General features: G+C 43.0%; 1 protein-coding gene across 11 annotated transcripts in view; it reads left to right on the top strand.

The window, feature by feature from the left end:
• The window catches only part of ANK3 (ankyrin 3), a 725,987-nt gene that overhangs the window by 466,500 nt on the left and 243,900 nt on the right, over positions 1-15,587 (top strand). For all 11 annotated transcript variants that reach the window (XM_078150719.1, XM_078150720.1, XM_078150723.1 and 8 more), the window contains 3 exons: positions 13,283-13,384; positions 13,975-14,073; positions 14,358-14,456. In XM_078150719.1, coding sequence (XP_078006845.1) covers positions 13,283-13,384; positions 13,975-14,073; positions 14,358-14,456 — 300 coding nt within the window. The remainder of the gene's footprint in view (positions 1-13,282; positions 13,385-13,974; positions 14,074-14,357; positions 14,457-15,587) is intronic.

Below are 15,587 nucleotides of genomic sequence, written 5' to 3'. Positions count from 1 at the left end.
TGTATGTGTGCTTTCTCCTCTGTTAGAACATAAGCTTCTTGAGTGAGAGACTTTTTCATTTTTGTCTTTGTATGCTCAGCTCCTACCACAGCACCTTCTACATAGCAGAGTGCCTTGAAATGGTTATTGACTCATTGATTTATTCTGTATGTGGTTCTATGTGTACATGTAGTTTCCCTCGATAGAACATAAGCTCTTTTACGGCTTCTTATTGTCTCTGTATCCCCAGTGCAGACTAAAAAGGATGGCACATAGTAGGTGCTTAATAAAGCACCTGATGATAATAGTAAAGGTGCTGATTGATTGACTAATTGTGTAGAGGCAGTGTAGTGAAACAAGAAGAGAAGACCCAGGTTTGAATGTTGGCTCTGATACTTGGTGACATTATAAGTTGGGGCAAGTCACCCCTTGCTTCTGACCCATAGTTACAAGAAAGACTGTCACAGATATCCTCCAAGGGCCATAGGGTCAGAGCTGGAAGGGACCTTAGAGGTCATAGAGTCCAACACTCTCATTTTACAAATGAAGAAACTGAGGCCCAGAGAGGTTAAGTGAACTAACCAGTCAGTCAGTCAACAAGCACTTACCAAGGGCTTTCCATTGGTTCTCCTCCAAAACAAAGGAACAATGACAATAACAACAACTACAGAGTCACTGGTCTGCCCTCAAGGAGCTCCCAGTCAAATGTAGAAGACACCATAGGAACAACTAGGTACATACAAGATCTATACGGAGCAAATGTAAAGAAATCTCAGAGGATCAGCCCTAGCAAGAAGGGTGTGGAGGGGGAGGGGGACTGGGAAACCCATAGAAGGTGGGATTTGAACTGAATCTTGAAGGAAGACAGAGATGGAAACCAGAAAATGAGGTGAAATAGGAAATAAGTAGAAGAGGCAGGATTCGAACCCTGGCCCTTCGCCTCCAAAAGGAGCCCTCTTGGTCCCAAAACATGCAGCTACCATGACCTTATTCCCACCTGACAAAGAAGGGAAAAAAATGCAGCCAAAATGTGAATGTTTTCTGAATGACCACATCTTTGTCATACTGTTTCTTTTTCCATCTTTCTGGCTTATGAATAAAGCAGCTGATGACAAGGTGATATTATGTGGGTGGTATTCCTGAGGATAGAGTCCTCCTGAGAAGCTTGTCAGGGTTTTCCCCAAACCAACATTCAGCCACACTGCTTCATCCCAAGAGATAAAGAAAACAGGTCAGAGGAGAGGAGGGATATATCAGGACTGCTAATGAGCCTACCAGCTTTTCAGCAATGATTTCTCCTTTGGGGGTTAATTCTCAGGCTTCTTTTGCGAATTTGACATTTCAGATTTGTTCCCCCAGTACCTTGCATACTTAAAAGGAAAGACAAATATTTTATCATCTTTAAAAACAACAGCGGCCCGATTGCATAACCATATTCTACTGAAATGTTTCTCCTCACCTGAACTAAAAATATGAACTGTTCCCTGGAATAGAAAAAAAAAAAAGGAAATGGTGGATTCAGTCTCTGCAGTTTCCTTGTGTTTTCCTCCCTACTTTTCTGGGCCTCGGTTTCCTGCTAGGTAAACCAAGGGGGTTTGGACAAGAAGAGCATCAAGGTTCCTCTTAACTCTAAACAGACGATCCTCTCATCTTTATGGGGGCTCAAAGACAGCCCTCCTTTCCCTCTGATACTCCATTCTGATTCTTTTAAAGCAAGTGGGCTGACAGTTCCAGGAGGTGGGATTGGCATTCAACACAAATTCTGCTGCAGAAATTCACTGGAATCTCCTTTTCCTTTGAGAAGATTGAAAGCCTGATTTTTTTTTTCCTGCTTCCACAGAAAAGCTATCTTCTTCTTTTTTTTTTATTGCTAATCAGAGTCTGGGAGAACTGTCAGGAGTCGGTGAGGAAATGTTTTCCCCTTCCACAGGGTCTGGAAGTTATTACCTTGTTAGCTCCCCGACTAGAGTGCAAGCTCCTTGGGGGCAAGGTCAATCTTTGGTTTATTTACATTTGCCTTTCTTCCTATCCACAGTGCTTAGCACCCTTGCCTCGCTCATAGCAAGGGTTCATGTCCACGGACTCACCAACGGGCCCTTCCAGCATTATCAGCTGAATGCTGCCCTGAAGAGGCTTCCCAAGGGCCATTGCCTTTCTAGGTGCTAGGGACAACCATTCTCCTTGTCTCTTGCACCCCCGTCTCTGTCTGTCTCTTTCTCTGTCTCTCTGGGTCTCCCCGTCTCTTTTTCTCCTCCCCCTTCCCCTAGCCCACATCTTTCTGTCTTTCTCTGTGTGTCTCTCTCTCACTCTTTCTCAAAAGCAGACATAAAAAAACAGCTCCTACATTAAATACTGAGTCGAAACAAATACTGAATCCCGAGGGCCCCAGATCATTCTCTCCCCACTCCTCTATCAAGAGTCCAGAAGGTGCAGCATCCCTCCCCACTGCCCAAAAGCTGGACTGTGGCCACTGGCCCATGTCTCCTTCCAGGCCCTACTTGGGCCTCAGCTGTAGCAGCAGGAGGCTGCCTGGCTGGCTTCCCAATTCAGAGACACTAACCACGCTGGACATTTGTTGTGGGGGAGCAATGACCTCATTTGAAAGGATGACCTTAGGTTATTTCATATGACATCTCTACACAAAGCCAGCCTGGCTGCGAAACCCCTGGGCAAGGGGTCTATGCAACCAGCAGCCCGCAGGATGGAGGCTGTTGGGATGGTGTCTGATGATCTGCGTTGCCCTCTGGGACGTTTTCCTGCTTTCGTTACCCCCTCCCTCTTCCCTCCCCCTTCCCCCATTCCTCTGCTTAAGTGATCTATTGATGCAGAAAATGCTAGGTTTACTTCCACTAACTGAGAAGCTATTAAATCAAAAAGAGCAAAATCTTTATAACCCTGGGTCTTCCCTGGCTAGAAACCGGCCGCAGACTCCAATAGGAGGGAAGAATGGACTCGTCTGCAGTAGGTGGTACAGGACCCAGAGCCCTGGGCCTGGAGTCAGGGAGAACTTCCTAAGGAAGTACATGGCCCTGGGCAAGCCCCTTAACTGCTGTCTGCCTCAGTTTCCTCATCTGTAAAATGGAGATGATAATAATAACAGCACCTACCTCCTGGGTCTTGTGGATAGCAGAGGAGATACTTGCTTTGAAAACCTCAAAATGCTAGTTTTTATTATTATATAACAAAGAGCTAGGCATACAAAGATGAAAAACAACCCAGGAGATTACAGTGTATTATAGGGAGGAGAGAGAAGACACGTACACAGAGAGGAATACTCGAGGTGGAAGGTGGCAAGGGAGAGATTCAGGCAGAGTGTTTTAGGAAAATGGCTGCAGTCTGGGAAGGCTTCATGGAAAAGGTGGTGCCTGCCTACTAGACTTTATTTAACTTTCTAGACTGGAACTGGAGGGAATGCCAGAATCTATCCAGTCCAGGGTTCTGGACATATTTTGTGTTACAGGCCCCTTTGGCCATCTCTGGTGAAGCCTTTGGACCCCTTCTCAGAGTAATGTTTTTAAATGCATAAAATAAAATACAGAGGATTACAAAAGAAAGCAATTACATTGCAATACAACTTTTTTAATTTTAAAAATTAATTCAGGACATTAGAATTCCTGAACTACCCTAACGCATTTTACGTTTTACAGCTGAGGAAACTGAGGCCCAGGGAGTACTCCAATCACAGATCAGAGATTTAGAGCTGGTCTCCTAGTCCAGTGCTCTCACCTTACAGAGGCCAGAGAGGAGACTCCTTTGCCTAAGGTCATGTAGATGTAAGGGGCGGAGCTCACATCTGAACCCATCTCTCACCCTACCGCACAATTTTCCCCCAAAGAGACAAGCATTTCATCAGCAGAGATGCAGAAGGAGGGAGTACAGAAGACCGAAATCTGCAAACGACTGGGAGTCTGGTTAGGCTACAATAAGGCATGAGGAGAAGCAGGGTGGGCTTAGACTGGAAGAGCGGGTTGGAGCAACATGCTGGAGGCTTTAGATGCTAAACCCAAGAGTGCCCATTCTGGCCTCATGGCGATAGGAGGGGTATTGAAGGTTGAAGCAGAGGATTGACGTGGTCAGACCATGTGGTGGGGAAGAAACAAGAGGAGGTTTGGAGTCAGAGGAACTTGGCTGGAATCCTGGTGATTACTGCATGGCTTTAGATAATAATGATAGCTTATAAGAGCTAGCATTTTAAGGTTTGCAAAATACTTTGTAAATAGGACCCTATTTTAATATGATAGAAGTTGATGCTATTATTATCCCCATTTTACATATGAGGAAACTGAGGCAAATGATGATTTTTTTTTTCCCCCTATCCCCCACCCCGGGGTTGCATAGCAAATAAGTATCTGAGGCTGAATTTTAACTCAGGTCTTCCTGACTCTAGATCCAGCATTCTATCTATCTACTGTGTCACCTATATTTCTCATTCTGTGCCCCAGCTTCCTTATCTGAAAAAGGGGAAGATTGGACTAAGTAATCTTTAAGATTACTTCTGCACTGAACATCCTTTATTATTTCCTGTGCCTTATAAAAATCCTGCCTGTATTTGAGATATCTTCTATTGTAAATTGTAAGATCATATCCAACTTTTTAAAAGAATTTTCTGAGAAAGGGAGGGGGGGAGAGAGAGACAGACAGAGAGACAGAGACCGAAACAGACAGAGAAGAAGAAAAGAGAAGAGAGGAGAGGCAAAAGGAGAGAGACAGAGACAGAGGAGAGATGGGTAAGAGAGGCAGAGAAAGCAAAAGAGGGAGAATGTGATGAAAGGATCTGGCTTATGCACAGGAGTGCCTTGGAACCTCCTCAGATCTCTGCCAAGGTGTCGTCCTCAGTGTAGCGGATGGAGAAAAGCATCAAGATTGTTGATTTTATCTTTTATGCCCTTTCTCACTTTTTTGGTTACAAATCCTATTTCTTTCTCCTGCTCCCCACCCCACCCTTGTCCCTCCTGCCCTGTCCCTGCCCCATTGTTGTAAAAGACAGCTCATTTCTGATATAAACTTTAGTTTTCAGGTCACTCATCCTTTTGGAGCATTATATCATGGTGCACACCCACACACTCCCATCTCTGTGATTTCACACTGACTGTTCCCCCTGCCTAGAATATACCACTTCCTCACTTCCACATCTTAGAAATTCCCAGTCACCTTCAAAACACAAACACTACTACCTTCTAGATGGAGTTTTTTCTGTCCCTCAACCCCCTTCCCTCCCCAACCCCCAATTTTTCACACCTATTTATCTTGCGTGTGTTTGTATGCATATTTATGTTTCTGTTGTCTTTCTGATACAATGTAAACTCCCTGAGAGCAAGAAGGAATTCATTTTTCCCTTTCTATCTCCACCACCTAGCACAGTGCCTGGCACGTGGTAGGAGATTAATAAATGCTTGTTAGTTAATTGAAAATTATGGCTTGATAATATATTGTACAAGAGCCCTCATTTCTGCCCAACTGATTTCTAGTTTTCCAAGTTCTTGTCTTAGTTTTTTTTAAAATATTTTTTCTAAAACCATTTTTGGTTGAACTAAACAAACACCACATGAGAAGAGCATTTTGATTACAGAGAAGAATGGGGAAAACAAGTGGATTTTGGGTCACGTTGCAGATCTCTCTTCTGGACACCCTGCTTTTCGTTTAATAGGTTCCACTGGTAGCCTTCGATATGGTCTTGCTTGTCTGTGTTTCTTTCTGGCCTGCCTCCCCTTCTCTGCATTTAACTAAAAAAAGATGTCTCAATGAAAGAAGAAAGGAAGGAGGTGGGGCAGGTCACTGAGCTATTTTTTTTTAATGCACAGAAAAGAATAGAAGAAATTTCTGAAGGAAACATAGATAAGCAGGGCAGCTTGGAAAGTGACATGTTGAATGTCTTATATACTCTTCCAAAAGCAAGCTGTACATAATTGAGATTCATGAGTTAAGATAGACTGTTTTTCTCTTCTCCTTTATATATGGAAATGTGCCTTTTGGTGTTCATTAACTTCTGAATGAAAATACATCAGTTTTTAAAGATGTCTTTCTACCTTATCTCTATCTCTCTTCACCCTCCCAATACCTTCTCTGTTGGAAAAAGGAAAAAAAAATAGAATAACAAAACCTTTGTAACAAATATGCATAGCCAAGCAAAGCCAGATTCTCACATTGGCTTTGCCTGAAAACACGGGTCTTGTTCTGCCTCTTGAGTCCATCACACATCTATGGAGAGGTAGCCAGACACATCATGAATCCTAACCACAGAAATCTTTGTCAGATAGAGAGCTGTTCTTCAGTCATGTTTGACTCTGCATGATCTCATGGACTTTTGTCCAAAAGGTTTTCTAGGTAAAGATAATGGAATGGTTTGCCATTTCCTTCTTCAGTGTGTCCCCTTTTTACAGATGAGGAACTGAAGCAAATAGGGGTTAAGTGACCTACCCAAGGTCACACAGCTAGGAGTTATCTGAGGTCAAATTTGAACTCAGGGTGTCGGGATTTCAGGCCCAGAGCTCTATCCAGTGTGCTACCTAGCTGCCCTTTAAATAGAGAGGACTCCTTACTTGAAAGAAAACCTTTTGAACTCCTTCCTGAAATTTCATCACTATTCACCACAACTATTACTGAAAAAGAATGAGAAAAAAATGAAAAGTTTTCTCTTAAGAGTTTGGCAGCTTCAGATAGGCATGATTCAAAGGCAAGTGTCCAAGGTCATCAGCTATGAGTTTATGGAAGATAACAGCTGTGCCCTAGAGAGTACCACGGTGTTCTGGCCTCGCCCGTGTCCACGTTCACGGATATACACTTGGACAAATGCGCAGGTCTCTGTCTGAACACATAATTGTAACCCCAAAAGTGTGTTCTGTGGCTGCTGGCCTCTGCTCAGTAATCGGGAGCCTATAATTATACAGGCTTTTTTTTAAGGTGGTTTCATTCCAAACAAATAATATTAGTCTGGGCTTGGTCAAACTCCCTGTCCTTTGGTGACTGTAATCAAGGTCCTCCTGGAGGGTTGTTTGCACCTGGGTTCCTTATTATTTCCCCTGTACATTCACCTGACTCACTGCTCTCCCTGAGATCAATGGATGGTTTCATCTGTAAGTCTGTGGGTTTGTGCAGCCCAGAGATCCGTCATGATGAAATGAAGGTGCCGATGAGAGTCCAAAGCATTTCCAACCCAGACACAAATGGAAGAGACACAGCTAAGACGACTTCTGGGGTCCATCTCCTTCTTCAGAAACCTGACCGCACTGGGGCTGGACAAGAAGCTGGGGGAGCCTGTAGACACCCTCCTGACATGTGGCTGTGTCTCGAGTCTTCTCCCAAAGGCTGATGAGGCTTCTCCGAGCAGGCAGCAGTAGCAAAGTTACTCCAAACCCTTGTTCTTTGGGTGACTTTCTCAATGAACTCTCACCACCTGATGCCACTCCAGTTTGGCTTTCTCTTCAGCTGAAAGCTGGCTGGCTCTAACAATTCAGGTTTTTTTAAAATAGAGGATGTAGAAAAAGTAGTAGAGGAAAAAAGGTGAATGGAGAAAAATTAATAATAATAACTAATACATTTATAGCACTTCCTATATGCCAGGCACCATGCTAAGCACTTTACAGATATCTCATTTGATTCTCCCAACAGCTATGCGAGGTAAGAGCTATTATTACTCCCATTTCATAGATGAGGAAACTGAGGCAGACAGATGTGAAGTGACTTGCCTAAGGTCACACAGCTAGTAAGTGTCTGAGGCTAGATTTGAACTCAAGTCTTCCTGACTCCAGGCCCGGTGCTCTATTCACTGCATCATTTATATTTAGTTAAATATCAGTGTTGACCTTCCCTGGCCTTTTCTGATCCTTTCAACCAGGTCCCCTCCCTCTCTCGGTAACTGCCCTCTGAGATCACCTCCAATATACACGGGTATGTCCCACATTATTTACATGTCGTCTTCTCTGTTAGAGTGGAAGCTCCTTGAGGGCAGGGCTATGACTTGGCCTTTCTCTCTGAAGCATTTGGTATGGTGGCACATAGAAGCACTTCATAAATGTTTGCTGACTGTCTGTTTCTTCTAGTCTATCCCCAATACCTTAGTCTGGGCTCATTACCATATAACTAACTATGCTTTTTGAGAGTTTCCTACCTGACCTCCTCCTTCCTGTCTCACCCCTTCCTCTCTAGTCTGCATCCCCCTACCAATCTTCTTCCTAAGGCCGGGCCTACTCAGAAACTTCCTCTTTTCTCTCTTTTGCCCACGTAACAAAGCCCAGACTTTAATCTGGTGTTCAAGGCCTGCCATAAACTGTCCAGCCTCATTGCCAGCTATAAACGCTGGCCTACGATGGAACAAGATGCCTTGTTCAAGTGAGCTTCTCTCCCCACGTGTTGCCAGGCTCCCATTACAAACTGCCTTCTGGATAGCTCCACCTGAGTGTCCCATTGGTTCATCAAACAGACCAATTCTTTTCCCTCCACAAATTTTCCCTCTTCTACACCTCTCCATTCATGTTGAAGCTAGCCCCATCCTTCCACACACCAAAAATTGCCACCTTGGAGACGTATTTGACCCTTCTCTCTTCCTCCTCCCCAACCAGTTGCCAACTCAGTTAATTCCAGGTCTCTGTCTCTATTTTCTCCACTCACATGATCTTAGTCAAGCACCTACCTGACCACCCCCATCTCCTAGAATGCACACTCCCTGAGGGCAAGGACCATTTCCTTTTTTGTCTTTGGTAATGAATAAATATCTGTTAAATTGGATTGAATTGCTATATTGGAGTGAGCAAAAAGCAGAAGTGGGAAAGCTCCGTAAATAGGGCATTTTGTTGGTTCAGACAGGTGACAAAGGGCCTGAGCCAGGAAGGTGGTGGGAAGAGGGAGCAGGGGACAGATGTGAGATGTTTCAGAGCAGCTGATCCTCATTGCCTGTTTAATGACTATGAGAAATTGATCTGACATTGAATGATGGCCAAAGAGACTCTTTTCTGTGAATTCTGCCCTCTTATCTTCGTCAACCTGATAAAATGCTGACCTGTTTGGCCTCCCTGTCTCCTGCCAGTCCTAATGACTTAGGAAATGACGGCCTCTGTGTGACTCTCCATCTGGCTGAGCCGAGTCTCGAGATGCAATTTCCTCCAGCAATATATTTTTCTCAAATACTTTTAAAGGAGATATTTGCTTCAATAGGAAAAAAAAAAGCAGGATTGTAAGCCAGTAACAATTTTAGCGGGGGGCAGGGGATTTTAGGGGGAGGTTGTGGGATCCTGGGTTTGTCTCAAATATTTTGCAAGAGAGGGAATGCTGACCTCATGCTGAGGTAGAAGAAAGGATGGGAAATCTTGTGGGACAATAAAAGCCCTCTGAGGCATCTTGGTCCTGCGCTCCTCCGAGCATCTTCTGGACATGAGATCTTTCTTGAACCAGCAGTCAGTCATTGCTGATTTCCCAGCACTCCCCTGATGGTGTTCTCACTGACACGTATAGTTTACAAAGATCTTTTCTCCAACTCTGTTAGATAACAGGAGGTAGAGTGTTACCCCCATTTTACAGACAAGGAGATCGTAACCTAGAGAGGCAAAGAGATCCGCTCATAGTCACATGACAAGCAAAGGTCGGAGTAGAACCCTCAACCTAGATTCTCCAAATCTAAGACAAAAGCTCTTGCCACTGTACTTCCCAGCCTCAGCAAATGTTTATTCATTCGCTAACACATACCTGGCTCAGTGGGAGGAGCTCTTTTGAAAACAGTGTTAATTTTCCATTTCATTTTGCTAGCATAGGCTTATCGCCAATCCTTCTGCTGCCACCTCAGATGGATTTCAAAATTTACCCCTTCAAAGCAGGGGCAGCTGCAATGTCAAACCAACCAATCAGACTTTAGACAATTTCAGTTAAATTAAACAAATTTAATTTTTTTTCCCTAAATACACAGCATTGTTCAAGTAAAATGGGGTGGTGATTAACCTGACTTTTGCAGAGCCTCCTGCCTCCATCAGACCCTGCACCATGGCAAAAAGAGTGTACCTGGGAAAGGGCACCAGATTTGGAGATGGGGATCCAGGTTTGAATCCTGATTCTGATGGTTGCTAACTGTATGAGCTGAGTCACACCACCTCTCTGTGCCTCAGTTTTCTCATTTGTAAAATGAAGAGATTGAACTGAACAAGTATTTCCTAGTTCTAAATCTATGATTGAGTGATCCTACAACATCTTCTCATGATAAGAAGTTCTCAAATGACCAGCTGGGGAAAATCTCAGAGGGAAAGGCTCTGTGTAGCAGCTGGGACTTTAGCTGAGATTTTCTGGAAGCCAGGGAGGCCAGAAAGTGGAGATGGGGAGGAAGAAAGGTCCAGGCAGGCAGGAGAGACAGCCTAGGGTCACACAGCTAGTAAGGAGGTTGTTAGAATGTGCACTTAGGGTTCTGGTTAGCTCTTTTCCTCCTTCCAGATGGAAAGTGGGGAAGAGTAAGAAGGGACATCCCTTTGGCTCTCATTTAAATGTCTGGCACATAGCGAGTGCTTAATAAATGGTTATTGATTGGATAATTCTGTATCCCTCCTCTTTCTCTCCCCTTCCTCTTCCCCCTTCTCCCACTCCCCTTACTTTCTTTTCTCTTCTTCCCATTCTCTCCTCCCTTCTAAATCCCAAAGCTGCAGATAGACTTAAGGGGAGATAGGAGAGGATGGGATACATGGGAAAATCGGATTCATTTCTTCCTTGCCCAAAGTCCTTGGGATGACAAACTGGTATCATTTTGAACAGATTTAGCCACCAGTGCCTTACACCAGAGACAAGATGCAAATGGACGAGCAAACTTTTCCAGGATTGAAATCACTTGAGCTGGCTGAGCTCCTAAAGTTTTCATTCTACTCTGACTTCTCTGTGACCTGTACTTGCCCTGCAACTTAGTCAGTGGGGCTTTTAGCTTTTAGCCTTTATCTCTGGCAGTCAAAATATTCAGGCAGCCTGATGTCATGAGTTCCAAGGACAGCATCAGAGTCCTTCTGGGAAAATTCACCGATAAGTCATTGAGCCAACGCAGAGCAGATGATTGGTCAAGCGCAAGGGAACCATCTTCATCCAGTTTGTGTCTTTTCTAACTGGTGTGGAGATATGAGAAGCCACACTTCTCCAGGCAGAAGTGAATGGCCTCAAAGACCACATTTGAGTTTCTTTATCCCAGCTGCTGAAGCCTTTGGCTGATTTCCTTATCACTTCCCTTTTTCCACTTAACTCCTGGCTCCAACTCATCTATGTATTTGTCCAAGTCTCCCCAGCATTCCATCCCTCTCACTTCCTCCCCCATAGTAAATACATACCAGAGTGTTTCACTAGAACAGTTTATAATCCCAGATACTTGACTGAAAATTCTCAATTATGACCTCTAATTTCTATCTTTTCCCCAACTTCTCAACTCAAATAAAAATTTTAAATAGCAAAGAAAAAAAAAACCATTATCCCAAAATATACGTGTTATTCTCATGTTATTGTCATGGTTCTTTCATTCCCTCATCTTCTTAATTTTATTAATCTCATGGAATGCAATGAGGTACAATGGAACATCTATATTGTTTTAGAAGCTAAATTCTTCAAGAGTAGGGACTGTTTCATTCTTTGTATTTTATATTTATATTTCTAATACCTAGGAAATAGTAGGTGCTTAACAGATGCCTTTTGATTGACTCAGAATCAAAGAGAATTTGAGATTTTAATCCTAAATCTGCCATGGAGTCATTGTGTGAGCAGAAACACTTTTCTGAGCATCATTTTCTTTACCTGTGAAAAATAAGTAGATAATAGCTTGGTCTACCATAGCAATTGAGGTTTTGTGAAGGAAGCTTTTCTAAATCACAAGGCTCTGCCTAATGGAAAGCTATTTGACTCTTCCAAGAAAATTGCTTCTGTGCTGAATGGGGCAGGACCGATTGACCCAAAAAGAAAAAGAAAAAAAAGATATCTCCCCTCATGCCCTAGCCTCTTCTTCCTGCAAAGATGTAACTTTTCACTTTGGAGCAATCCATGTTGGTTTCATCTCATGTCAGGAAGGCACATTTCCAGGCAAACGACATTCATACTCTTGATGGGAGTTTTCTCCAAACTGTGGCTTGGGCAGCTCAGAGCTTAACTGTCCCTGTTCATCATACACAAAACTTCATCTTCTTTTTCCATGACTTTGCACTCATTCTTCATGATTGGAATGAAAGCCTTCTCCCACACCCTTGCATCTTAGACACCCCAGTTTCCTTCAAACGCAGCTCAAGCATGACCTTCTATGTGAAGCCTCTCAGGATCACTCTCACTGCTAATGTCCTCTCTTTGAAACTGCCTTGGGTTTATTCTGCATATACTTATATACATGCACATCCCTCCAAACAAAACACAAACTCCTTGTTTTGGTTTGTGTCTTTGCATACCCAGAGCCTGGTGCTATGCCTCCAGTCAGGAAACTAATAAATGTCTGTTGATTGATTGAGGTACATCATTGCCATGCAAAGGCTAATAGGGTGTTTTTCCCCAGAAGGAATTTAACATCCGTTCTGGATGTCTGCAAGCATCTTGTTCTGAAATCAACTTCTTCCCAAGTTTATAACAATTAAGAAGTCAACCTAACTTAAATGTTTAATAAGATCAGCAAAGAAAGAAGAGGTCTCCAGTTGGATTTTCTAAGAGCCACGTTTATTCCCATACTTAATAATCTTTCATTGTGTCAATGTTCTCTCTCTCTCTGTGTCTCCTTGCCATCCCTTCCACTCTCTCTTTCTGCTCTTCTCTCTCTCTCCTCTCTCTCTGTCTCTCTCTGTCCCTCTCCCCTCTTTCTCTCTCTCTGTCTCTCTTTTTCTCTCTCTCTGTCTCTCTCCCTTCCTCCCTCTCTTTCTCTTCTCCCTCTCTCTCCCCCTTCCATTCTCTTTCTCTCCTCTTTCTTCCTCTCCTCTCTCCCTCTTTTCTTACTTTTCTTCTCTCTCTCTCTCTTCTCCCTTCCATTCTCTCTTTTTACTCTTTCTTCCTCTCTCTCTCCTCTCTCCCTCTCTCTCTCTGTCTCTGTCTCTCTCGTCTGTACACCTTTCTTACAGTATCTCAAGGGTAGCTATAGAAATGAAGCCATATTTTTCCTGCAATCAGAGTTAAAGTTTTCAAAGAGCTTGGTTCATTTCTTGGGTTTTTCTTAGACTTTCACAGAAGACATCTGATTGTTCTCATTAGGCCCAACAGTGACAAAAATTTCCCATTATCATGTTGTCCTATTCTTTCTTTTCTGCCTTTTCGAGACTGTCTCCTAGGCTAGCAAAAAGAGATGTCCCGGCCTCATTTCTTAACCTCCATCTTTTTCTTTCTCTTTCAGTCTGATGCAAATGCCAGCTACCTAAGAGCTGCTCGAGCTGGAAATTTGGAAAAGGCACTTGACTACATCAAGAATGGGGTAGACATCAACATCTGCAATCAGGTCAGTCCTGGGGATCCCAACACTTGCTTTGTTCTCTCAACCTTAGGGGTATTTGCTCTGCAAACAATATTTACTTAATATTACCATAAGTCTACCTTCCCACCTTGTCCTCTATCCTATCACCTGTCACCTCATCTACAGTGGCAAAGTATCTCTCTGCCTTGGCTAAGAAAGTGGTTAGATCTTTTTTTTGATAGTGAGGCATGCAAAATTTATTACTTTAAAATTTTATTTTCTTATTTTTAATTAACAATAATCTATTTTCTCTCTGTCCCACATCCCAACCCCTTGAAAAGAAAAAAAACCCTTGTAATAAATATGCATGATCAAGAAAAAACAAATTCCTACATCAAAGCCTTCAATTCCAAAGTGTTTGCCTTCTAATGTGTTCTGAAATTCAGTGATAATTGCAAGAAGTCATTTCATCTTAGAATCTTCATTTCTCTAACTAAAACTCCTATAACATTTACATGTAGGCAATTGTCTCTTGAGTTCATTGATGAGGACTGTTATCTTGAGAGTCCATGATAGGTAGTTTGTATATGATTTTTTAACATGCCAAGTCAAGCTTTCTCATTACTTTTCATCAGAATGGGTTGAATGCCCTCCATCTTGCTTCCAAAGAAGGGCACGTAGAAGTTGTATCCGAATTGATACACCGAGATGCCAACGTGGATGCAGCGACCAAGGTCAGTATCTTGAACCCAGTGCCCTCGTTTTAATTGTCCAGTGACCAAGGTCACTGACAGTTGTAACCCAGGTAGGAATTAGAGTGATGGTCTGTTATGGCCAGTTACTGATGGCCACCAACAATTATAGCCCCCCCTGTGAACTACAAATATCTCCTGGGAACCATTCTTTTACTTGGGTGGCGATGCAGCCTGGAAAGACCGGTGCTGCTGATTCAAAGTCTTAGAACACATATGTGACAACAAGTGTGTTAACAGTGTGCTGGCCTCTTTCCTTCTTGCAGAAAGGAAACACAGCTTTACACATAGCGTCTCTGGCGGGGCAGACAGAAGTAGTAAAAGTTCTAGCAACAAATGGAGCCAACCTCAATGCACAATCTCAGGTAAGGTGGCTTATAGTGCCTAGCACATAATAAGCACTGAATAAATGTTTATTGATTGACTGTACCAAACAAATTTTATGGGTAGAAGTACATGAAGAATTTTTCTTATTTGTATATTTATTGGCATATGTTTATACATGTGTGTATATACATATATACATGTATATATACATGTGTGCATATGTATATATGTACGTACATATATTTTTTATACGCCGTCTAGGAACAAGATGGGGCTCATAGGATGAAAAAATGTATATATCATTGGCAAAACATTCTGAATTTTAAGTTCATATGCAGTATTATCTCTGAGAAGTTAAGGAGGTGGTAATTTCCAAAAGCTGCCTATGAACCCACATACCTTTGAAAACATTCTCTGTTAATGAATGGTCCTGTGTTTGGGATTGGAAAAGTTAGCAGCTGACTGGTGCTCAACAGAGCACTGGAGAATGTGTGTAATGTAGCCTTCAGATAAGCCAGTGATGCTAAGCAGACACAAGGCAGAGTGTTGAAACCGGCTTTTTTTTTTGGGGGGGGGAGATTTCCAGAAGACAGCAACTGATCCTAGCAGCCCAAAGCATATGGTTGTTATAACCAACAGCATAAGAGAACAAGTCACTTTCTTGCCAGTATTCCGGCTTTTGGCAAAGGACCAGATCCATCCTAACAATTGCCTGATTTTCTGAGATGGAAAAAAAGTGAGAGAAACTAATCCCCTAAGAGGGCATCTCTGGAGCAGTGGAAAAAGCACCAGTCTTGAAGGCTGAACACTTGGGTTCAGATTCTGTTCCTGCTGGTTATGAGTATGTGACCTTGGCTGGGTGATTTCACTTGTTTGGTTTTTTTTCATTTGTGTCTGACTCTTTGTGACCCCATTCAAGACAAATCTAAGATACGGTTTAGACATTTCAGTCGTGTCTGACTCTTCATAATCCCATTTGAGGTTTTCTTGGTAATATACTGGAGTGGTTTGCATTTCCTTCTCATTTTACAGATGAGGAAACTGAGGCAAACAGGGTGAAGTGACTTGTCCAGGGTCACATAGCTAGGAAGTGTCTGAGGCCAGATTCGAACTCAGGAAGATGAGTCTTCCTGACTGCAGGCCCAATGCTCTGTGCGCTATGGCACCAC

Source organism: Phascolarctos cinereus, unplaced genomic scaffold, assembly GCF_003287225.1.
Source record: "Phascolarctos cinereus isolate Bilbo 61053 unplaced genomic scaffold, phaCin_HiC Scaffold_3;HRSCAF=262, whole genome shotgun sequence".
NCBI classification, from domain to species: domain Eukaryota; kingdom Metazoa; phylum Chordata; class Mammalia; order Diprotodontia; family Phascolarctidae; genus Phascolarctos; species Phascolarctos cinereus.
The sequence above is the reverse complement of the archived record's forward strand: the minus strand, read 5'-3'. Positions and strand labels throughout refer to the sequence as shown.